General features: G+C 65.3%; 1 protein-coding gene across 1 annotated transcript in view; it reads left to right on the top strand.

Moving 5' to 3' along the window:
• Window positions 1–19,724, top strand: part of COL26A1 (collagen type XXVI alpha 1 chain) — a 92,476-nt gene extending 72,752 nt beyond the window's left edge. The window contains exons 4-12 of the mRNA XM_089321071.1: window positions 9,456–9,517; window positions 12,368–12,524; window positions 13,701–13,799; window positions 14,205–14,357; window positions 15,242–15,325; window positions 16,865–16,977; window positions 18,012–18,059; window positions 18,292–18,376; window positions 18,502–19,724. Of these exons, the coding sequence (XP_089177197.1) occupies window positions 9,456–9,517; window positions 12,368–12,524; window positions 13,701–13,799; window positions 14,205–14,357; window positions 15,242–15,325; window positions 16,865–16,977; window positions 18,012–18,059; window positions 18,292–18,376; window positions 18,502–18,662 (962 nt within the window). The 3' untranslated portion in view covers window positions 18,663–19,724. The remainder of the gene's footprint in view (window positions 1–9,455; window positions 9,518–12,367; window positions 12,525–13,700; window positions 13,800–14,204; window positions 14,358–15,241; window positions 15,326–16,864; window positions 16,978–18,011; window positions 18,060–18,291; window positions 18,377–18,501) is intronic.
• Window positions 19,725–20,061: the final 337 nt, after the last annotated feature.

A 20,061-nucleotide genomic window follows, 5' to 3' on the forward strand; every position in this document is an offset into this window, starting at 1 on the left:
AGAGAGCTGGATGGGAAGTGGGACTCGAACCAGCGCCCATATGGGATGCTGGCCACCTCAACGGCAACCCCTGTGGTCAGCCTTGTCCACAGCAACCACAGCATGTTACATTCCCACCAGCAACATGCAAGTGTTCCATTTCTCCATGTGTCCACCAATACTGGTTAATTTCTGTTCTGAGAGTGTGTGTTTTTTGTTTGTTTAATTACAGCCATCCAAGTGGGTGTGAAGTGACACCCAGTTGTGACATTTATGCCAAGCATCTTTTCATGGGCCGGTTGGCCATTCGTCTATCTTCTTTTTTTTTTTTTATTTTTTTTATTTTTTATTTTTGACAGGCAGAGTGGACAGTGAGAGAGAGAGAGAGAGAGAGAAAGGTCTTCCTTTGCCGTTGGTTCACCCTCCAATGGCCGCCGCGGCCGGCGCGCTGCGGCCGGCGCACCGCGCTGATCCGATGGCAGGAGCCAGGAGCCAGGTGCTTTTCCTGGTCTCCCATGGGGTGCAGGGCCCAAGCACCTGGGCCATCCTCCACTGCACTCCCTGGCCACAGCAGAGAGCTGGCCTGGAAGAGGGGCAACCGGGACAGAATCCGGCGCCCCGACCGGGACTAGAACCCGGTGTGCCGGCGCCGCTAGGCGGAGGATTAGCCTATTGAGCCGCGGCGCCGGCCATTCGTCTATCTTCTTTGTGAAATGTCTATGCAAGTCTACTCCTCCGTTGTAAGTTGTGCTATCTTTTCGGTGTTTGACATAAGATATAATCAGGGTAGCAAGCTCCCAACAGATGTGTGATTTGCTAGCGTTTTCCCCCATTCTGCAGGTTGTCTTTTTCTTGGAGAACACCCTTTGATGTTGAAGAGTTTTTAACTTTGATGGAGTCTAGTTTATATTTGTTGCTCATGTTTTTGGCCTCACGTCTAAGACTTCAAAGCCAGGAAGATGTCGCTCTGTGTTTTCTTCTAAGAGCTTCATGTTTTAGCTGTGATATTCAGGTTGTTGATCCATTTGGAGTCGATCTCTGTGCGTGCTGAGAGCTGGGTGGCCCCAGCCGTTCTTCGGCACGGGGGTATCCAGGCGTGCCCACACCATCTGTTGAAGCAAGTCTGGATTCACCAGCGAATGGCATTGGTGTCCTTTTCAAAAATCACTCTGCCGTGTGGCTAGCATTGTGACCCCACCCATCAGCAGTTCCTGGCCGTGACCTGACCCATTCCTTTGTGGTCAGGAAAGAAAACTAAGCAGGCCACTCTGGGCTCAGCTCTGCGTGGGGACGCTGGTGGGGATTCGTGCCAGCTCAGGCCTGCACTTCTCACCACCACCATGTGAGGGCGGTAGAGTGGCCCACGTGGCCGGGAAGCGCGCTGGCCACCTGGGGCGCCCTGGGATGGTTTCCTTTGGTGCTGCCGGGGGCTGCCGGGGCTGCCACCTGGCTCAGCCTCCTTCCTGGGAGACCGTTGATGAAGGTCTTCAGGCCAGAAGTGAGCAGCCGGAGGTTCCTAGCCTAGAAATGAGATGCTTTGCTTCGCCTTCTGGAAAACCAAGAGCCTCCCAATGCTGGACAGCTGGGGAGGCCCTCCCAGCCCCGTCTTCTCCACCCGCCTTCGACTTTCCTGCTGTGCTGTTTCCTCCTGTCCGCCTGGGCACCTGCTGGGGTGGACCAGCCCCTGGTGAGCCCCTGGTGCCGGCCGCCGAGGGTGCCGGTGGGGAGGGAGGATGAACAATGAACAGCTGGGAGCCTGGCTGGCCCTGCCACTTTCTGCGTGTGACTTTGTGCAAATAACTGCCTCCCTGGGCCTTGATTTTTCTAGAGTGTAAGAAGAATTGAGCCGGAGCTACGGCTCACTAGGCTAATCCTCCGCCTTGCGGCGCCGGCACACCGGGTTCTAGTCCCGGTCGGGGTGCCGGATTCTGTCCCAGTTGCCCCTCTTCCAGGCCAGCTCTCTGATGTGGCCCGGGAGTGCAGTGGAGGATGGCCCAGGTGCTTGGGCCCTGCACCCCATGGGAGACCAGGAGAAGTACCTGGCTCCTGCCATCGGATCAGCGCGGTGCGCCGGCCGCGGCGGCCATTGGAGGGTGAACCAACGGCAAAAGGAAGACCTTTCTCTCTGTCTCTCTCTCTCACTGTCCACTCTGCCTGTCAAAAAAAAAAAAAAAAAAAGAATTGAACTGTGTAATTGGGGTAGTGCTCTTAACGTGCAGGGGTCATGGACCCCTCTCTGCAGAGCATCAGAGGCAATTCTGTACTCTGTCTTCGAGGCAGCCCCGGGCCACAGGGAACCTTGCTTCCAACGACCTCAGGGGGTCCGTGATCTCCCACTGCACTTGAACTTGTGATGTGGAATTCTCACTGGGCCTCGTGTCTTGTGTTTTGTAAATTCTCAGCTCCCTGCCCACCCTTCCTCTGCTATCCTTAGGGATGAACACCCCTCATTTCCAAGGCGGAGCAGGTCTTTGTCGGGACCTCCTCCCTCTTAAGAAACCAAATGCTCCCATTTCAAAACAGCTCCGCCCAAACTCATTGGAGGAGTTGCTATAGAACCCCCGAACTGGGGACCGCTGTGGCCCAGTGGGTTGAGCCACCCCTTGCAACTCCAGCATCCGTATCAGAGCCCTGGTTCGAGTCCCGGCTGCTCCACTTCTGATCCAGCTACCTGCTAACGCGCCTGGGAAAGCAGCAGAAGATGGCCCAAGTGCTTGGGCCCCTGCACCCATGTGGGAGACCCTAATGGAGTTCTGGGCTCCTGGCTTCGGCTTGGCCTGGCCCTGACCACCATGGCCATTTGGGGAGTGAACCAGGGGAGCAAGGAGCCACCATCACTCATCCCTAGACTCCCGGAGTGGCTCAGGATGAAGGTTTTCAGGGGCGGGTCCAGCGTGTGTTCTCGTGCCTGATTGGTCAGTGGTGCTCATGGCCTGCCTTTGATTGGTCAGTGACGCCGAGCTCTTCAGGGAATGGCCATGATGACCAGGTGGGCTTCCTGGTGGGCCTCTGTTGGTCCCCGGCGGGGTTGTGGGCAGGTGGTGGTAGGTCAGTGCTGGGAGCTTGGGTCCCCAGTTAGGGCTCGCCTCTAACCGTGCCTGTCGTCCCAGGCCGGGGCTGACTCACAGAAATTCTTCCCCGATCCATCGCCAGGCCCTCGCCCCTGTTTTCTTTGGAGACATCCAGCAACACCCTCTGTTTCTGCTGCCTAATTTTAGCCTCTGGGAGCGACTGGCCGATGATGTCAGGCGCTGTCCGGGCAGCTGCCCGGTCCCACGGGGTCAGGTGTGGGCCTGCGAGACGTCACGTTCATCCACCACGGCCGGCGTGTGCAGCGGGCGGGGGCGGGGAAGGAAGTGCCCTCTGCCAGCTGTGACTGCCCCCGTGCCAAGCCAGGGGCCAGGAGTGCACAGTGTGGGCCGAGAACCTACTATGTGTTCGGAAGCTGTGGGCAAGCCCCTCGTCTGAGATGTAGACCCCATCTGCTACCCCCCTCCAGCCTTCTAACAACTTCGTCCTATCTCCTCCCCGGGGCGGGGGCAGATCCTGACGCCCCCCTCCCTCCCCAGGCCCGGATGGGCTCCAGTCGCTGAGCACCTGCACCTGTTGGGCACGTGGCTCGCCACTGCCCCCTTGAGGCCACTTCCAGAGACCCCCTGCTCCCATCAGGAGCAGGAGCTGCTGTCCACCCACAGGCTGGGAGCAGTAGCAGAGCAGGGCTGCCCCTGGCCCTGCCTGCCCCTGTGGGAGGCTGCCGGAGCATCTGGCTGTTGTATGGCAGAGGCCGGGACTGCCATCCATGCTATGGGGCTCTGTGCCTTCCCTCTGGAGGTTTCTGGAAGGTTCTTCCAATCCTGGTGGGAGCTGGGCTGTAGCAGCAGGGATTGGAGCAGAGGGAATGTTTCCGTCTGTCTCACCATTGGTCCGCGCTAAGCCTCTGCACGTCTCAGCTCCTGGGACTATGAGACGTGCAGGGGCCAGCGCCCCAACTGACCACGTTGTGTCCAGCGCTCTGAATGCTGTCCACTGAGCTGTTGGGGCTGTGAGCTTGAACGGCCTCCTGCTGCGCGCTGAGGTGGGGCAGAGGTCGGCACCTCCCAGCAGGTGAAGGTTGGGACTGCTGAGGTTCAGGGCCAGGGCCTGGGAGGGGGCCCTGTGTGCAGCCCTGCGTTTGGCTTCTGAGCCAGCCGCACGGGGCGGGTCCAAGCACGGGCGCAATGCACGGCTCTCACGTGGTCCCCATCTGATGGCAGGCTCAGGACCCTTCCAGAAGCTTCGATGTGGGAAAGCCAAGGCCACTGGGGTGAGAGGCACAGGAGTGGCCCTGGCACTGGGTAGCTGGGCGCCGGGTGCCGAGTGTGAGGGACACAGACCCCTCGAGGAGCTCCCAGCTGCCGGGGGTCTGACACCCCCGGGCTGAGCCACACCAGGCCCCACAAAGCCGTCAGCTGTGTGTGGCTGTATCCCCAAGGCTTGCTTGTTAGAAACCTCAGCCTCCGGGGCCGGCGCTGGTGCTGTGGCGCTGTAGGTTCATCCTCTGCCTGTGACACCAGCATCCCATGCGGGCACCAGTTCAAGACCCAGCTGCTCCACTTCCGATCCAGCTCTCTGCTGTGACCTGGGAAAGCAGCAGAAGATGGCCCAAGTCCTTGGGCCCCTGTACCCACGTGTGAGACCCGGAAGAAGCTCCTGGCTCCTGGCTTCAGATTGGTGCAGCTGCGGCCATTGCAGCCAATTGGGAGTGAACCAGCGGATGGAAGACCTCTCTTTCTCTCTCTCCCTCTCTGTCTCTCTCTCTCTCTGTCTCTCTGCCTCTCAAAGAAAAAAATCTTTAAAAAGTAAAATAAATAAAAATAAAGGTGGTCCCTGGCGCCACCATGGGGGCGGGCGGGGCCCCCTGAGCGCTCTGACCTCGCGGGGGCGTCAGTGTGGATATTACAAGAACAGGGCGTTCAATTTCCATGGAGTGGGCTGCTTTTCTGGTAGGAGTCATGTACTTACTTGAAAAGTAGAGTGACGGGGAGAGAGATGGAGAGACCAGAAACGGACCAAGGCTACATCCCCAGCGCCCTGCTCCACGTCCTGCCGACCCCTGGCCGTGGTCCTCACCCAGGGCCTGGCTGGGGCGGTTGATAGATTTCGTGTGACTTCCTGAACCCTGCAGGAGACCATCCTTCCAAAGCGATGGCCCGTGGGCCAGGGAAAGGGGGGCCCTGGTTTTGCTGAGGCCCAAGTGTGCCTAGGCTGCAGCCTCTGACGAGCTAGAAATTCTGTTTCGCTCAGCAGCTCCTCCCCGCGGCGGTCAAGGTTGTGGCTGCGTTCGGCTCGGCCTTGCAGGCGGACAGGTCCCCTTGTACGGCGCCTCCGGCTAAAGGAACCGGAGCTCAGGAGATGGGAAACTTGGGGTGAGGGAAGACCCCGTAGCCCAAGCCGGAAACACCAGCCACACTGCGGGACGGGGCACTCGGGGAGCAGGAGACCAAGGGTGGGCTGGGGCCCGGGGTACCAGGAAGTCGGCAGGAAAACGAACGATTCAGTCGCCGAATGGGCTCGGGACACACAGAAGGCATTTCACGGTGGGGTGGGCACGGTGCAGCACCTCTGAATTCAGGGTCTCCGGCCCCGTCCGCAGGGCGATGCTGGCTCACGCCCGCGGCTTGACTGGGCTGCTGCCTCTCTGGGCTCTGGGGCCCCAGCGAGTCACTGCCAACCCCTCTTGGGCGAGCAGAGGACCCCGAGTAGCGGCTGCACTCACAGCGCTGTTTGGAGCCCAACCCGGCTTCCTGGGACTCAGGGGCCCCCTCCCAAGCAGCCCCTTTGGCTGCAGCTCCTGAGCTCGACCTGCAGAACTGGGGGGGGGAGGGAAGAGGGGTGGTAGGGGAGAGAGAGAAGGGACCCTGGCCAGACCCTACCCCTGCAGGCGCCTGCTTCCCGCTCCCCCACCCCCACCATCTCCTTAAAGCTCAGAGCAGCCGAAGGGAGGGGTGCAGGCTCTGTTCCCCTCTCCTCCCACGCTGCGGCCCAGCTGTCCAAGCCGCAGACACTGAGACCAGCTGTGGCCGGCCCCGCCTCCGGACGCCTGGGCTAGGACCCGATGGGCCGGGAGCTTCTTCCCTTCCTGCAGATCGGGCCGGCAGGGGCCACGCCCAGTGACAGCGCTGTGCCCGGGGGTCTCTGTTGCCTTCCCCAGCCTGCGTGCACATGCAGGTGCGCTGGCATCTCTGGGCTTGGGGCCCCCTCGCAGCTCTGCCGGGCGTCTCCAGCGCCCTGCTCTCCTCGTGGGGACGGCACTGTTCCCTGGGGCTGTCCTGGAAAGAGAGGTCCACGGGGGAGTGACCTCGCAGCAGGGTCACACTCGGAACCCGGGCCACCCGGGCACCTCATTACTCCGCCTCTGTCGGTGACAGCAGACTAAGAACGAGTGTTTGTTTGCAGGGCCCCACCAAGAGCACAGCACTTCACACGGCCTGTGGCTGGGTCCCCAGCCCAGAGGTGGGCTCAGCACGTTTGTAGCAGGAACAGTTTGCCAAGTAGAGATACCACCGGGCGACGCCCGTGCCTTTCCAGGTGTCGGCGAAATCTGGCAGCGGGCGCTGAGTCACAGACACCCCCCACCCCCACAGATCCGCCCTTGGTTGATGAGCTCACTCGGGGCCCGGGAGTGGGTCGGGCCTTGGATCAGGCAGGGGTCCGAGGAGCGGAACCGACAGGGTGTGTGTGGGGAAGGGTGCAGCCTGGGGAGCTGGCTCCTGCTGTCGGGAGGCCAGGGAGTTCAGGCTGGAAGCTGAAGCAGGAGTTCTGTGCCTGGGGCTCATGGTCATTAATCCCAAGGGTCGGTGGAGTGGGGGAGTAGCTCCTCCTCCCCCCAGCCCAGATCCCAGAGCCCCAGAGCCACTCCCACAACACGGCCCAGCCTGCGACTGTCCACCTCTCGGGGTGGGCCAGGGAGGGACGGTCATGCCCATTTTTCTGATGAGAAAACTGAGACCCTGGCATTCAGTGAACTTGCAAAGGCCGAGCTTTGGCGGTGCAGCCAGATCTACAGATTTTTTCCTCCACTTCCGGGTGCCTACAACCACCTTCCAAGAAGTCTCTCAGGAAACAGAAGGCAAACATGTTAAATCCGGTGCAAAAAAAAAAAAAAAAAAAATGAAATGCACGCATAGGTTTTTCATACTTTGCATTTACCATAGAATTTCTGAAGACCCCACCCATGTCCGGTTGCGGCGGGGGTGGCCAACTGGTGACGCCGCCATGTGCAAGCTGCCTGCCTGCAGACCCATCTCCGAGACCCCGCGTGGAGCCGATCCAGTGTAGACCCCTTTTACAGGCGGGAAAACTGAGGTGCAGAGAGAGAGAGAGAGAGAGAGAGGAGTTGGGTTAGACGTGGGTCTTGAGTCTCTAGTCTCTTTCCAGGGGTAAATGCACAGCCCCTTCTCCCTCTCTCTCCCCCTCTCCACCCCGGCCCCGTCACACATGCTGGGGGGCCTGGTACCTCCACGCGTCTGAGACACCCATATGGGCAAGGATCTGTTTCTCACCCGTGTGTGTTAGGACAAGTGCTGCGGGGGTCGGGGGCAGGCTGCTGGAATCCGGAGTCCCGGGCAGTTCCAGCCGGCGTCTCAGTGAGGGGAGCCAGGGCCCCAAGCCGGGCAGGCAGGGCCTCGTCCGGTCACAGAGCCCGGTGGGGCCAGGAGCTGCCTCTCTGGTGCTGTCTCCAGGGCCCACCCACGGGGGTGGGGGTGGGGGTGGGGGTGAGGGAGCCCTAAACCCAGCCGGCCGGATCCGGATCTGGAGCGCCTGCTAAGGGGATCCCGGGGATTCTGGCCTCCCCTGGTTTGCTGGGCTGGCTGGGTGGACACCAGCCTCTCTCGTGCACCTGCCGTTCCCTCTGTGCCCTGTGGATCCGAAGCCAAGGGGGACACAGGGGTGTTAAAGCCAGGAAGCCGCCGCCTCCGTTTCTCCGGCCGCTGGACCATGCAGGCCTCGCCCCGTCTGTGGTCTGTTTCGCGGATCGCAGTTCTGTCCACGCTCCTAAGCCACCGACTTGTCCCAGCCAAGGGTAGAAGCGAGGCGGGGCGGGAGGAGGGGGTCAGGGAGGCGGGGCCTCTGCAGCCCACCAGCCACTTCCAGCAAGCCACGGAGGGCTCTGGCTCTGTGGCCAGCACCCAGGTCAACGGGGAGGGGGGGACACAGCCTTGGCCCCCCGCAACCAAGAGCCCTCCTGGGTCCCCAGGTCTTTCGAGGAAGAATCACCATGGCTGGGGGCAGGGAGGAGGAGCACGGGGGGTGACAGCCACCCCCCCAGTCCCCAGAAGCCAAGTAGGAGCTCCTGAGTCCCCCACAACCCTACCATGCCCGCTGCGTGCCTGGGGGGGCCTGGGGGGGCGTCCTGGCGGGCTGAAGCTTTGAGATGAGCAGCAGAGAGAGAGGCATGCCGGCGTCTCTACAAAGTAGCTATTTCTTCATCAGATAATTACAGCTCTGGGACACGCGCGCCTCAGGGGTCACCAGCCCCACCGGCTAATTCATCTTCCGCCTCCCCGCGCCCGCCACTCCCTCCCACCGACCGCACCCGTGGCTGCGGGGGAGCGCTTTGAGAAAAAAGGCATGTCTGGCCTAGACCTTCACCCACCGAAACCTTCGACCAGCTGCCCGTCAGTCTCCCCTCCCCCACTCCCGGCGGCCCCCCAGTGGGCCCCAGTTCTGCCATGAGGCAGGCAGCCCTGGCCCTATTCCACTCCTGTTCACGCAGGGATGGGTGCGTGTTTTCTCTCCAACCACAATGCCTCCCCCACCGGACTGGCCCCCTGCAGCCCAGCCCGGCTCTCTGTGCGGGTCACCTCCCCCTGACCGTGGTTCTCCAAGTCCCATCTGCCACGTGCCCATCAGAGTCCCTGCTCCATACCTGGCACCAGGGTTCACCCGCCAACAAAATGCACAAACCCCGCCCTCACCGCCATCCCCAGGCTGCCGCCACCCAGGGCTGATTTGGCGCTCAGTGGGGAGCAGACACCTTGCTGACTGATGGGTGATGCAGCCATGGGTGCTCAGGCCGGAGGCTCCGAGGGGCGGGCGTGTGCACGGTGGTTTGAGCCTCTTCTTGGGACGCCTGCTTACCGTATCAGGTGCCTGGGTTCAAGTCCCAGCTCCAGCGTCCGGTCCAGCTCCCTGCTAATGTACACCCTGGGGGGCAGCAGCCGATGGCCCAGAGACCTGGATCCCTGCCACCCATGTAGGAGACCCCGATGGAGTTCCTGGCTCCTGGCTTCAGCCTGGCCCAGCCCCAGTTGTTGTAGACATTTTGGAAGATCTCCCTTTCTCATTCACTGTCTCTCTGACATTCAAATCAAAAGTTGAAATAGAAAGCAGGCTTAGAGGCACAGCAGAGGGGAGGAGAGGGTCCTGAGGACAAGGCCCTGAAGGTTGAGTAGGAGTTTTCTCGGTGAAGACGCTGGGGCTCTCTTCCCTTCCAGAATGCATGAACTGCACCCGGCTCAGTGACATGAGCGAGCGCCTGACCACGCTGGAGGCCAAGGTCAGCCGGGCTGGGGGCGGGGCCGGGAGGCTCGGACACCTGCTGGGGGCCCCAGGCTTCGGGTGCTGCTGAGGGTGGCTCTGGGTGGGGAGAGTGGCACAGGGAGACACCTGAGGGTCCCGGGCCAGCGGGCACGGCTGTGGCCGGGCTGCATGGTGCTGGGCTCCCCGGCCCCGGGGCCGAGGGCCTGGCTACCTGGGCCCCCTCTGCTCTGGACGACCGAGGGGACTGCTCCTGCAAGTCCTGGCAGTCACCCTTGTACAAGTGGGCAGGGGCCCGGGATGGGGGGTGGGAGGTTGAGGGGGTGGACGCCGCCCCTCAGGCCGAGGCCGCCCCCGCTGCTGGGAGCGGCGTGGGCGTGGGCTCCTGGCTCCTGAGCTCCAAGAGCAGGCAGGGCCGGCCTGGCACTTGCCGCACACCTGCTGCCGTGCGTGGTTTGGCACCGAGCAGCTGGAGCGGCTGCTGACAGCTTGGTCTGGCCCCGGCCCAGCACCGTGGGTGTTAGAAGTCGCAGCTCCAGGGGAATGGGTGGGGCCCTGAGCCAGCTGGCCCCACCCGCCTGGCCCTGGCCCGTGCCCTCCTGCCTCCAGCCCTGACGCTTCCCCCTGCCCGGGGCCCCTGGCATCCTGCACAGACAACAGGTGGGGGACCCTGAAAGGGAGGTCTTGTCCCTGCTGGGGGCCTTCGGGCTGGGGCAGAGTCAGCAGGGTGGGGGAGGGGCCCGGATGCCCGCCCCGGCAGGTCCTCTCCCCCTGCAGTCTGTCTCCTCGGCTGTGTGGCAGGGACATAGAGGAGCCGCCCCCCTACCCACCCACCTGCCTGCTTCTCACCCTCGGGGCCACCGGGAGGGGGTGGGGCCATGAGCAGGGGGCAGGCGGGGGTCTGCAGGAGTCCAGGAGGACTGGGAGCGGGTTGGGGGGGAGGGTGAGCTCAGCACAGAGGCTGGGGAGCCGGCAGGTGAAGGCGGAGCCGGGGCAGGTGGCCTTGGGGTGGGGGGTGGGGGCGGCTCAGCCACCGAGCTCTCCACCTCCCTCCCCTCCACTTCCTGGACCATGTCTCATGGCTACAGAGTGGCTGCTGCCCCTCAAGGCACCACATCCTCACACTGTGTTCCTCGTTCAAAGGCAGGAAGTATGTAAAGCCAGGCACTCCCAAAGTAGACTCCCTGTGTCCCCAGGGCCAGCACTGGGCCCTGGGACTCTCCCGGTTGCAAACATTATGGTGACTGGCTTGAGCGACACACACAGGTGCACAACAGGGGGTTCTGGGGCAAAGCAGGAAGGGGCAGGTGGGGACAGGTGACCAGCAGGGCCCCTGCTGGTCCCCCAGGGACTTCTGACCCCTGAGCCAGCAGGCTCCGGAACATTCCCTGCCTATCCCCCCCCCAACCTCATGACTGCCCTGCGTGCCATCACCCGAGCCGCAGAGTTCGGCCTCTCCCTGGCGCAGGGCGGCGCTGTCCCGCCTCAGTGACGTCATTGGGGCCGCTGCCCCCGCTCCAAGGCTGCGGTCTGGCTCTCCCGGCCTGAGTGCCCACACCCACGCTGCCCGCCCTGGTGAGCTCATGCCGGGTGGGAGTAAGAGGCTGGCCAGAGCCGGGCCCAGAGGGCTGGGACCCTGGCGAGGGCCAGGGCCCCTCTGCCCAGGTCCCTGGGCTCCGTGGGAGGGGGCCCAGGAAGAAGGGAGCCAGGCTTTGGGGCCACGGGGGGGCCCTCCCAGGGCTGACTCCCCAGGACCTCCAGGCTGCTCTCCACACCTCCCTCCTCCCCAGCCAACCTCTGCTGCCCCCCCATCCTCAGCCCCTCCCCCGCTGCAGCTCAACCTGACCGCACCTGTGGCTGCCCCTCCTCCCCGCCCCCACCCACTGCCCTGGGTCCCCCCATCCCCGGCTGCTCCTCCACCACCCACAGCCCCAGTCTTGGTCGTGGCCAGCCAGCGTTGCCCAGGGCCTGGGGCAGGGATCAGAGCCGTCCCTTCCTCCCGGGCATCTTAGGGGTCACTGGCCAGGTCCACACGTCACTGGGTGACCGCTGGCTGTCTCCGGGTCTGCCTCATCTATGATGTGGCCACCAGAACCCTTCCTGTCCCTTGGGTCCCTACGAGGACCAGAAAGGAGAGGGACTCAGGTGGCCCCGGGTATGGGTGGGCAGAGGGAGACCCCAGTCAGTGGAAGAGGTGCTCAGAGGGGCCCTGCACCCCGCGCACCCACAGAAGCTGGGCCCGGCCTGCGTCTGAGGGCTGTGAGGTGGCTCATTGTCCCCTGTGTCAGCAGGAGTCACTGGGCCGCCAGACCCCTCTGTCCCCCCACCCCCCAGCCCATGGAGTGGCCCTGCAGCCATCGCTGGCACGCAGCGCCCTCTGCTGGCGTATGTGGGGGCAGCAGGGAACCCCAGGCCCCAGCAAGCATGAGTGTAGGCTGTGGGTCTGGTGGGCTTTGAGCCCTGCCCCCTGGAGGGGAGGGGCTAGGACACTTGATCTCTCCCCTCCTCCTCCCTCTCTTTCTTCTTCCCTCTCTCCCTCCCTCCTGCCTTCCAGACACAAATGTGCCCTAGCCACGGAGTTTATGCCCTGAGCCAGGCAGCGAGGGGCCCATGCCCACACGAGCGCTCCCTGCGGGGACCTGGGCAAGTGTGTTGGTTGCTCACCCTGTCGCTCTCACCCCCTGACAGGTACAAGGGACAGAACCCGAGGGACCTGGCAGAGGGCGCTGAGACCCCACTGGGGTGCATAAGGGCCCAGGCACAGCCGTGGGCAGTGCAGGCATCACCGGGCGCGTGACCTGCACACGCATGGCCCCGCACACACGTGGCCCCGAACACTGGCCTGACCCTCGACCCCTCTCCCTCCCAGGTTCTGCTTCTAGAAGCGGCCGAGCGGTCCCCAGAGCCGGACAACGACCTGCCAGCCGTGGGCAGCACGGCCCCGCCCTGGAACCAGGACTTTCTCCCCGGCGCCATCCCTCTCGCCTACCCGGGGTCCCCCAGGAGAAGGCCCACGGGCCCAGCCGGTGAGCGGGGCTGCCCACTGGGGCCACACACGCACACACATCCCAGGCCTTACAAAGCGGCAGTCATGGCCTCCGTGGCTGGCGGTCCTTGGGGGAAGCCGGCGGCCACAGCTGAGTCACCGGCACCTCTGTAGGTGCAGTCCTGGCGCTGGTCTGCCCCAACCCCTGCGGGGGACTGGGGCTCACTGTCCCCACGCCACATGCTTCCTGGGGTCCCCCGATGAACCCTGCAAACCGAGTAGTGGTCGCGTCCATTCGCGGCCTCGTGCTAGGCCTGTGCTGGCGCTGGCCCCCAGGCACGTGTCCGGCTCACACCTGCCAGTCCAGCGGGGGTGGAGGCCGGTGGGGATGCACCTGGTGGCGCCTGTGCTGTGCCCATGTTTTATAGCACCCCCAAGCACAGCTCTGAAGTCTGGGGACACCTTCGAGTGTGGCTCGAAGACATGAGTGGCTCCGCTCGGGTTGTCCGGCAGCCAGGGCCTGTCACCTGCCTGGTCCCCAGCTGTACTAGAGGCCCCTAGCTCTGCCCCCAGAGTCAGCGGGCCAGTCCCCCCCTCCCCAGTCCTGTATGTGTCTGCCGGTTCTGGTGCTGGGTTCTGGGACCAGGGCAGGGGGGAGGAGAGGCAGGTGTCTCTCGTTCCGCTAAATTGGCTGAAGTGGGGGGGGATATCCCAAAACCCCCCAGGTGGGGGGGGGGTTGTCTCCCACTGGGAAAGTGCAGTTCTCAGAGTGGCCACCAGGTGGCGCACATACCCTGCAAATGGTGACGCCTGGGTTCCATTCTGGCTGGCCCTTCCTCCCAGGCCTGAGTCGGCACAGTCCCAGCCAGCAGCACCCTGAGGGCCGGCGCAGGTCCCTCCAGCACATCAGCAAACCCAGAGTGACAAGGGGCTGTCCCCAGGCCACTGCGCGGCCCTCACATGTCCACCGTTGGGACCCGGAGCGCGGGGCTGGGCGGATGCATCCTCTGGGGCTCCCGGGGTCTCCTGTGCCCCGAGGCCCGTTCCTGACCCAGCGGGGAGGCGGTCGGTCCGAGCAGAGTCATCAACCCGAGCCATGGCCCTGAGCAGACCTGGCGGCCTGGAAGCCATCATGACCGACAGCACCGGGCGGCAGTCGGGGGCCTTGGCTTGGGACATGGGGAGCTGGCCTGGGCCTCATATTCTCTCTCCCCAGGGCCCCCGGGGCAGACGGGACCACCAGGGCCTGCAGGCCCCCCAGGCTCCAAAGGTGACCGAGGTCAGACAGGAGAGAAGGGCCCGGCGGGGCCTCCTGGTATGGACACACATGCGCCTGGCGGCACCCATGGGGAACGGGGAGGGCAGGCTGGGGACGGGCGGGGTGGCCCATTCCCCACCTGGGGCAGCTGCAGGTAGGGGGCCACCAGGGTCTGGGCTCCCTCCAGCCACTGAGGTACCTCCAGGACCCCCGCCCCCCTGCCTACCCATCCTGGGTCCTGTAGGGGAGTGGCCCCCGGGCAAGGCAGGGACAGGGCTGGCCCAGGCAGGCTGCCAGCTTCAGTGTACCCGCCCTGGGAGGGCGCCCCCTGCTGGCTCCACAGTCGCTCCTCCCTCCCCTGCAGCCAGGAGTGGAGCCCTGACCTGCCCAGGGCCTCAGTTTCCCCGTCGGTAACTCGCCGAGCCCTGGCCTCATGGCACCTCCCTCTCTTCCCTGTCACAGGGCTCTTGGGGCCACCGGGGCCCCGGGGGCTTCCTGGAGAGATGGGGCGCCCCGGCCCCCCAGGACCCCCGGGCCCAGCAGGCAGCCCGGGCCTCCCCCCAGACGGCCCCCAAGGCGTCCTCTACTCCCTGAAGCCCTCTCCCGACAGCGACGGTCAGTGCCGGGCCCGGGGGCGGGGGCTGGAGCCAGGTTGTCCTCTGGGGAGCTCCGGGGGGGACGGGGACCCGAGCACCGGGGCCCCCAAGGGCGCGCATCACGGGGAGATGGAATCGGAAGCCGAGCTGGGCCTGGGACCTGGGCACCCCCATGTGGGCTGTGGGGGTCCCCGGAGGCAGCCTGACCCCTGCCCCAGAGGCTAAGTGCATGCCCCAGGATCAACCTGAAATCCAGAGACCCCCAAGCCCCTCCCGCCAGGCAGCAAGGCCCCGAGCTGAGCATTGACACTGAGCCTGAAGCCCCCCCGCCCACTCTGCCTCAGTTTCCCCGTCTGTAAGGCACAGACAGGAAGCTACTGTGGAGTTGAAACTCAGCCCCAGCCAGGGCTGACCCCAGCAGGGAGGGGCGGGGTGAGGCGGGGTTCCCGCCCTGGGTGGTGGTGGGCGTAGCATCGCTCGTGGGAAGCGACAGGCAATGCTGGTCTGGGGGCCAGTGCTGCCCTGGCTGGGCTCAGCCCCCTGCGTCTACACTGCCCCTTTCCTGGAGAACTGGGCTGGGGGCGTTCAGGGAGGGGCAGGGGGCTGAGGCAGGGGAGCTGGGGGCCCTGAGCCCACGGCACAGCCCAGGCCCGGGCCAGGCCTCTGTGTGTGGAGGGTCCCACTCTCACCTAGACCCTGTGCTCTGGCTCTGGGCGTGGGACAAGCTGAGGTCCTGGGGTGGGGCTTGGGAGACAGCACAGGTCCAGGGCGTTGGGGCAAGGCTGGGGCATCTGGAATGTTCTGGAAGGAGCTTGATGGACAGTTGGCCTGCCTCCCCCGCCCCCCCCCCCCGGTGCGGCCAGCGCCGTCCCCCCATCGCCGGGCGCTCTGCTCTCTCCACAGATGGCGACTCCCAGCTGACCCCTGCGGTCATGGACACAGTGCTGGCCGGTGTCCCCGGCCCCCGGGGCCCCCCTGGCCCCCCAGGCAAGTGGACAGGGCAGCAGCTGGGGCCAAGGACGTGGCTGGGCGAGGGTCTCCATCCCCCAGAGGGTGCTGGGGCCTGGGGCCTGGGCCTGCCGTGGCTCCCTGTGTAGTGCGAGAGGAGGCCCCAGCTCCCTGGGGACAGCTCCTCCTGGGGCCTGGGCCAGGGGGCAATGTGGGGTCAGTGTCTGGAGGGTGGGGGGAACCTGGACCCCTGTCCCTCCCAGCACCACCTGTGCAGGTGCACAGCTGGGTAACCCACGGGCCAATGAGTGGGCGGGCCTAGCCACCACTCCGTCACTCATTCACTCTTCAATTGTTAGTCATTCTCATTTTACTTAAAATGCAGAGAGAGAGAGAGAGAGAGAGAGAGAGAGAGAAGTCTTCTACCTGTTAGTTCACTCCCCAGGTGCCTGCAACAGCCAGGGCTGGCCAGGCCAAAGCCAGGAGCCAGGAGCTCCATCCGGGTCTCCCACGTGGGCAGTGGGGACCCGAGTGCCGGAGCCATCACGGCTGCCTCCCAGGGTGCACACTAGCAGGGAGCCGGGACTGGATCCCAGGCCTCCGGAGGGGGATCTGAGTGTCCCGGGGGCGGCTTCCCCACCGCCTGTGTGCTGGGCGGGCTCTCGGGGTCCCGGGGTGCCGGAGCACGTGTGATCTTGCAGTTCCATCTCAGGGCAAAGTCACTTCCATGGGCAGAGTGGCTGGGAGGGGGAGGGGGAGGGGGCGGGGCTTCGTCTGGAACGTGAGCCCAGAGGGAGGAGGAGGGTGCTGTGCTTGGAGGTCCCCCCCGGGACTCGGGACTCAGTGGTGTCTCGGGAGGGGGGTCCTGCCCTGCTGCCCATCCCCAGTGTCTTCCCCAAGTCTGGGAGTGGCTCATGGAGCGCAGCCCAGCAGGGGCTCCCCGTAGCCTGGCAGCTCTGGGGACCCTTGGGGACAGAGGCCTCTCTGTGCAGAGCCTGCAGACGTGGCAGGAGACCCGGCCTGACCCTGCAGGCCCCGCCCCGCCCGGCCTCTGGGGGAGACAGACACAGGGACTGTGGACAATCTGCCTGGGGGTGGGTGCAAGGGAGGCTTCCTGGAGGAGGGGTCGTCCAGCCTGGGACCGACAGGAAAGAGCTAGCCTGGAAGGTAGATGGACAGAGAAGGTCCAATTGGCAGCAGCAGGAGTAGGGGAGCTTCCCAGGGGGCTCTGGGGGCTGAGGGCTCAGAGGCACTGGACTGAGGGCCCAAGGCCTTGAGAGAGGCCTCGCCGGGCATGCATTTCCAAGGGGGCCATGCAGAGGGTCCAGGCAAGAGGCTGCTGGAGGCACTTGGGTCCTGACCCTGAGTGGGATGGGCGTGACAGGTGGCATAGCCATGTGAACAGGACCATAGGAGGATCAGGTCCGGGGTGGGGGGGCTGTTCTCCCTGGGGGCATGTGCCATACCCACCCCGTTTGTCCTAAGCCTCCACTCGCTGGCCGGGGGAACCCCCGTTGGCAGGTGCTTGTGGGAGAGGCCCACAGGGTGCAAATCCCCATCGGCAGCTCTGTCCCACAGGTCCACCCGGCCCCCACGGCCCCCCGGGACCCCCAGGAGCACCCGGATCCCAGGTGAGGCCTTGGCTGTCCCTGGCACAGTGCCAGGGGACTCGTGTCTCCTTCCTGCCCACCGTCCCCTTGCCAGGGGGCTGGCAGCATCACTCCCCTTGTGACAGGGTGGTGCCAGCCATGAGCGTGGGCCATGCAGGAGGGCTTGGCGCTGGGGTCCCTGGCAGGGCAGGGGGACTCTGAGGCGAGCCCAGGGCGCTGGCTAGCAGGGCTGGGCCGGGGGGGGTCTACCTGGGCAGCCCTGCCAGAGCTCAGCCCAGTGTCCCCAGGTGGGTCAGGGTCTGCGCCCAGGCCTGAAGCAGCTGCTGCTTGGGAACTGGGGGTCGGGGTGGGGGGTGGAGACCCGTGGAGGGGTGGGTGATGGCTCCCAGGGCTCTTCCTCCCCCCTGGGGTGAAGGGGCTATGCCCCCTGGCTGCCCCATCCTCCTCTGGACCCAGACATCGGAGGGTTAACACAGCCCACCTGGGACCACCGCCCCTCCTGGAGATAGGCCCCAGGCCGCAAGCACTGCCGTCCACCTAGGCCTCACTTCCGGCCACCAGCAAGCCTGCACCTCCTTATCAGCCTTGGCCAGAGACTCAGAGCGGTCAGTTACCTTGGCCGAGGCTGCAGCTCGTGGCAGGGACAGAGCCGGGAGGTCCACCCAGGGCTGCCAGCCTCCGCCGCCTCACTGCCTCCTGGGACAGCCACCAGCGGGGAGCCCTGGGACAGTGCCTGGGACAGCGCCTCCTCACCCAGTACTGACTTAACACCTCCTCAGAAGTGTGCCTCCTCAGAAGTGTGCGCTCGGTGCCGCTGTCCCCATTCTAGAGATGGGAAGACAGAGGCACAGGGAGGGCAGTTCGTGGGACGCTGGCGCTGCTTCCTGGGCCCGGGTCAGAGACGGGGAAGCAGAGCCCCACCAGGCATGAGGTTCCCGGGGCTCCGAGTGCGACTGCTCCCGCCTCGGGCTGCACCGACGCGGGGACCCCCAGGCCATGGCCGGGCCCTGTCCGCAGGCCCTGTGTGCCCCGCACTTCCTGAAGTCTTCAGCCGTGGGCAGGGCGACAGCCACCTGCCGCCCCCTATGGTGCTGACCGCCCCCCTTGCTCCCCAGGGCGAGCCTGCCACGAAGGCCGACGGCGGGGAGAAAGCAGCCAGCGAGGTAACCACACGGCCTGGCTCACGGGGTGGTGGGAGGGGAGGCGGGAACGTGGGCTCCTCCATGGGGCCATGGATCACGCTCCCGGTGCCTCCTGGGCAGTGGACGGAGGTGGGACCCCCGGGCTGGCACACTCAGCAGGGATTCAGCCTGCGACTGGTGGGGGAGGTGGAAGGGAGGGCGGGACTGTGCTGTGTAGGGTGGCCCCATGCCCGCCCCGCCTCCTGCCCCCCAGGGTGAGGGGGTACAGCAGCTGCGGGAGGCCCTGAAGATCCTGGCCGAGAGGGTCCTCATCTTGGAACACATGATCGGGGTCCACGGTGAGCGCCCTGCGGGGTGTGGCTGGGCGAATGCGGGAATGCAGGGGTGGAGGGGTGAGGGTAGGGAGGATCGGGCAGTGGACCGATGCGGGGTGCTGAAAGCGCAGCCCCCCTTCTCCTCGCAGATCCCCTGGCGTCCCCCGAGGGCGGCTCCGGCCAGGACGCGGCCCTGAGAGCCAGCCTCAAGATGAAGCGGGGTGGCCCCCCGTCCGACGGCGTCCTCTCTGCCCTGCTCGGCCCGGACCCTGGGCAGAAGCGCGCCGACCCACCAAGCAGCAGGAAATGAGCCCCACGCCCCAGGAGCAGCCCCGGGCCTGGCCGGAGACCCCGTGCGGGCTGGGGCTCCAGCGTGGACACTTGCGAGGAGTGTTGGGGCCTTGGGGACGGACGGCGCCTCCAAGCACAGGGACTGGAGGGGACAGCATCCCAGGGAGAGCCCCTCCCTCCCCCTGTCCCCCCACACCCTGCAGGCGACAGGGAGGGGGGCCTGGGGAGGCACGGGGTGGGGGGCCGTCCTAACTCTCGTCATTTATGGAGTCGCAGCTGCTCCGGCCTGTCCAGGAGCTGGCCGAGTCGCCTGACTTAATCCTTGTAGCCCTCGTGTTCTACGGGGCGAGGCTCACAGGCTCACGCGCCCCGCCAGGGCTGCTGGACAGAGGATGGCCGGGGTGGGATTCGAACTCGGGCCCCCTGAAGCCTTGTCCTCCGGCCCCTGCTGGATTCCCATCTTCCCTGGAGAAGGTTGGTGGCACCCTGCACCGTGGGCTCATTTCCCCGGCTTGGGGTCTGCTCCACGGGCCTGGGGGGCCAGGCCTACAGCAGGGAGAATCTAAATAGACAGTCGTGTGGACTTGGGGGCCACGGGAGACAGGCACTGGGGGCGCAAGGGTCCCCCAGGCCCAGTTGGCGTCCCCACCGCTACTTCCCAGTCTCCCCCTCCAGCTCCTCCCACCCCAGAGGAGGGGACTGCGTGTGGGAGGCGCCCCTCCCCCTGGGAAATCCCCAGGGTCTGCCCCTTGTGCCAGGTCGGCCACAGACTGGAGAGAGGACAGTGCCTGAGGCCCACCGCCCCGGGCAGCTCCTACCATGGTCCTCAAGGCCTCGTGGGCCCTGCGTCCCCCGCGCCCCGCCTGGCCCTGGCGTCCCTCTCCCGCTGGGCCGTGCTGGGGCTCACAATCAAAGGTGCTGGCGCCACCCTGGGGCGCAACTCCCTCCGTGGCCGGAGCGCCGGTCCCTCCCTGGTGCTGTTGGTTTTCCTGAGAGGCTGTGGCTCCTTGCGGAGTGCATCTCTCTGCGGCCGCGTGCTGTCACATTTGTTACTGTATCTGACAATACAGGTGCTGTCCCCACTGTGTGCGCGTTCCTGGGGTGGTGACAGGTACGGGGAGGCTGGGCTGCGGCGTCCCCTGGGAACCAGAGCCAGCAGTGGCCAGGCTGGGCAGGGAGACCCAGCTCTGAGCCCCAGGGCTGTGCACAGAGGGACCACTTCTCTGCTGCCCAGGCCCGGGACCCCAGGGGAGCCAGCAGCCTCTGGACCCCAGCCGCCGGCCCCACGCCAGTGCCCACCCAAACCAGAGTGCAGCCCCGGCCTGGGGCTCGGAATCCAGGGAGCTGAGGCCTTGGACGGACAACAGCAGCCGGCAGGTGGCACAGGGGACTCCAGGCTGCCCTGGGCCAGGCCCCAA

The sequence above is a fragment of the Oryctolagus cuniculus genome, chromosome 19 (genome assembly GCF_051225735.1).
Source record: "Oryctolagus cuniculus isolate XC-2025 breed Fujian yellow rabbit chromosome 19, ASM5122573v1, whole genome shotgun sequence".
Taxonomy (NCBI): Eukaryota; Metazoa; Chordata; class Mammalia; order Lagomorpha; family Leporidae; genus Oryctolagus; species Oryctolagus cuniculus.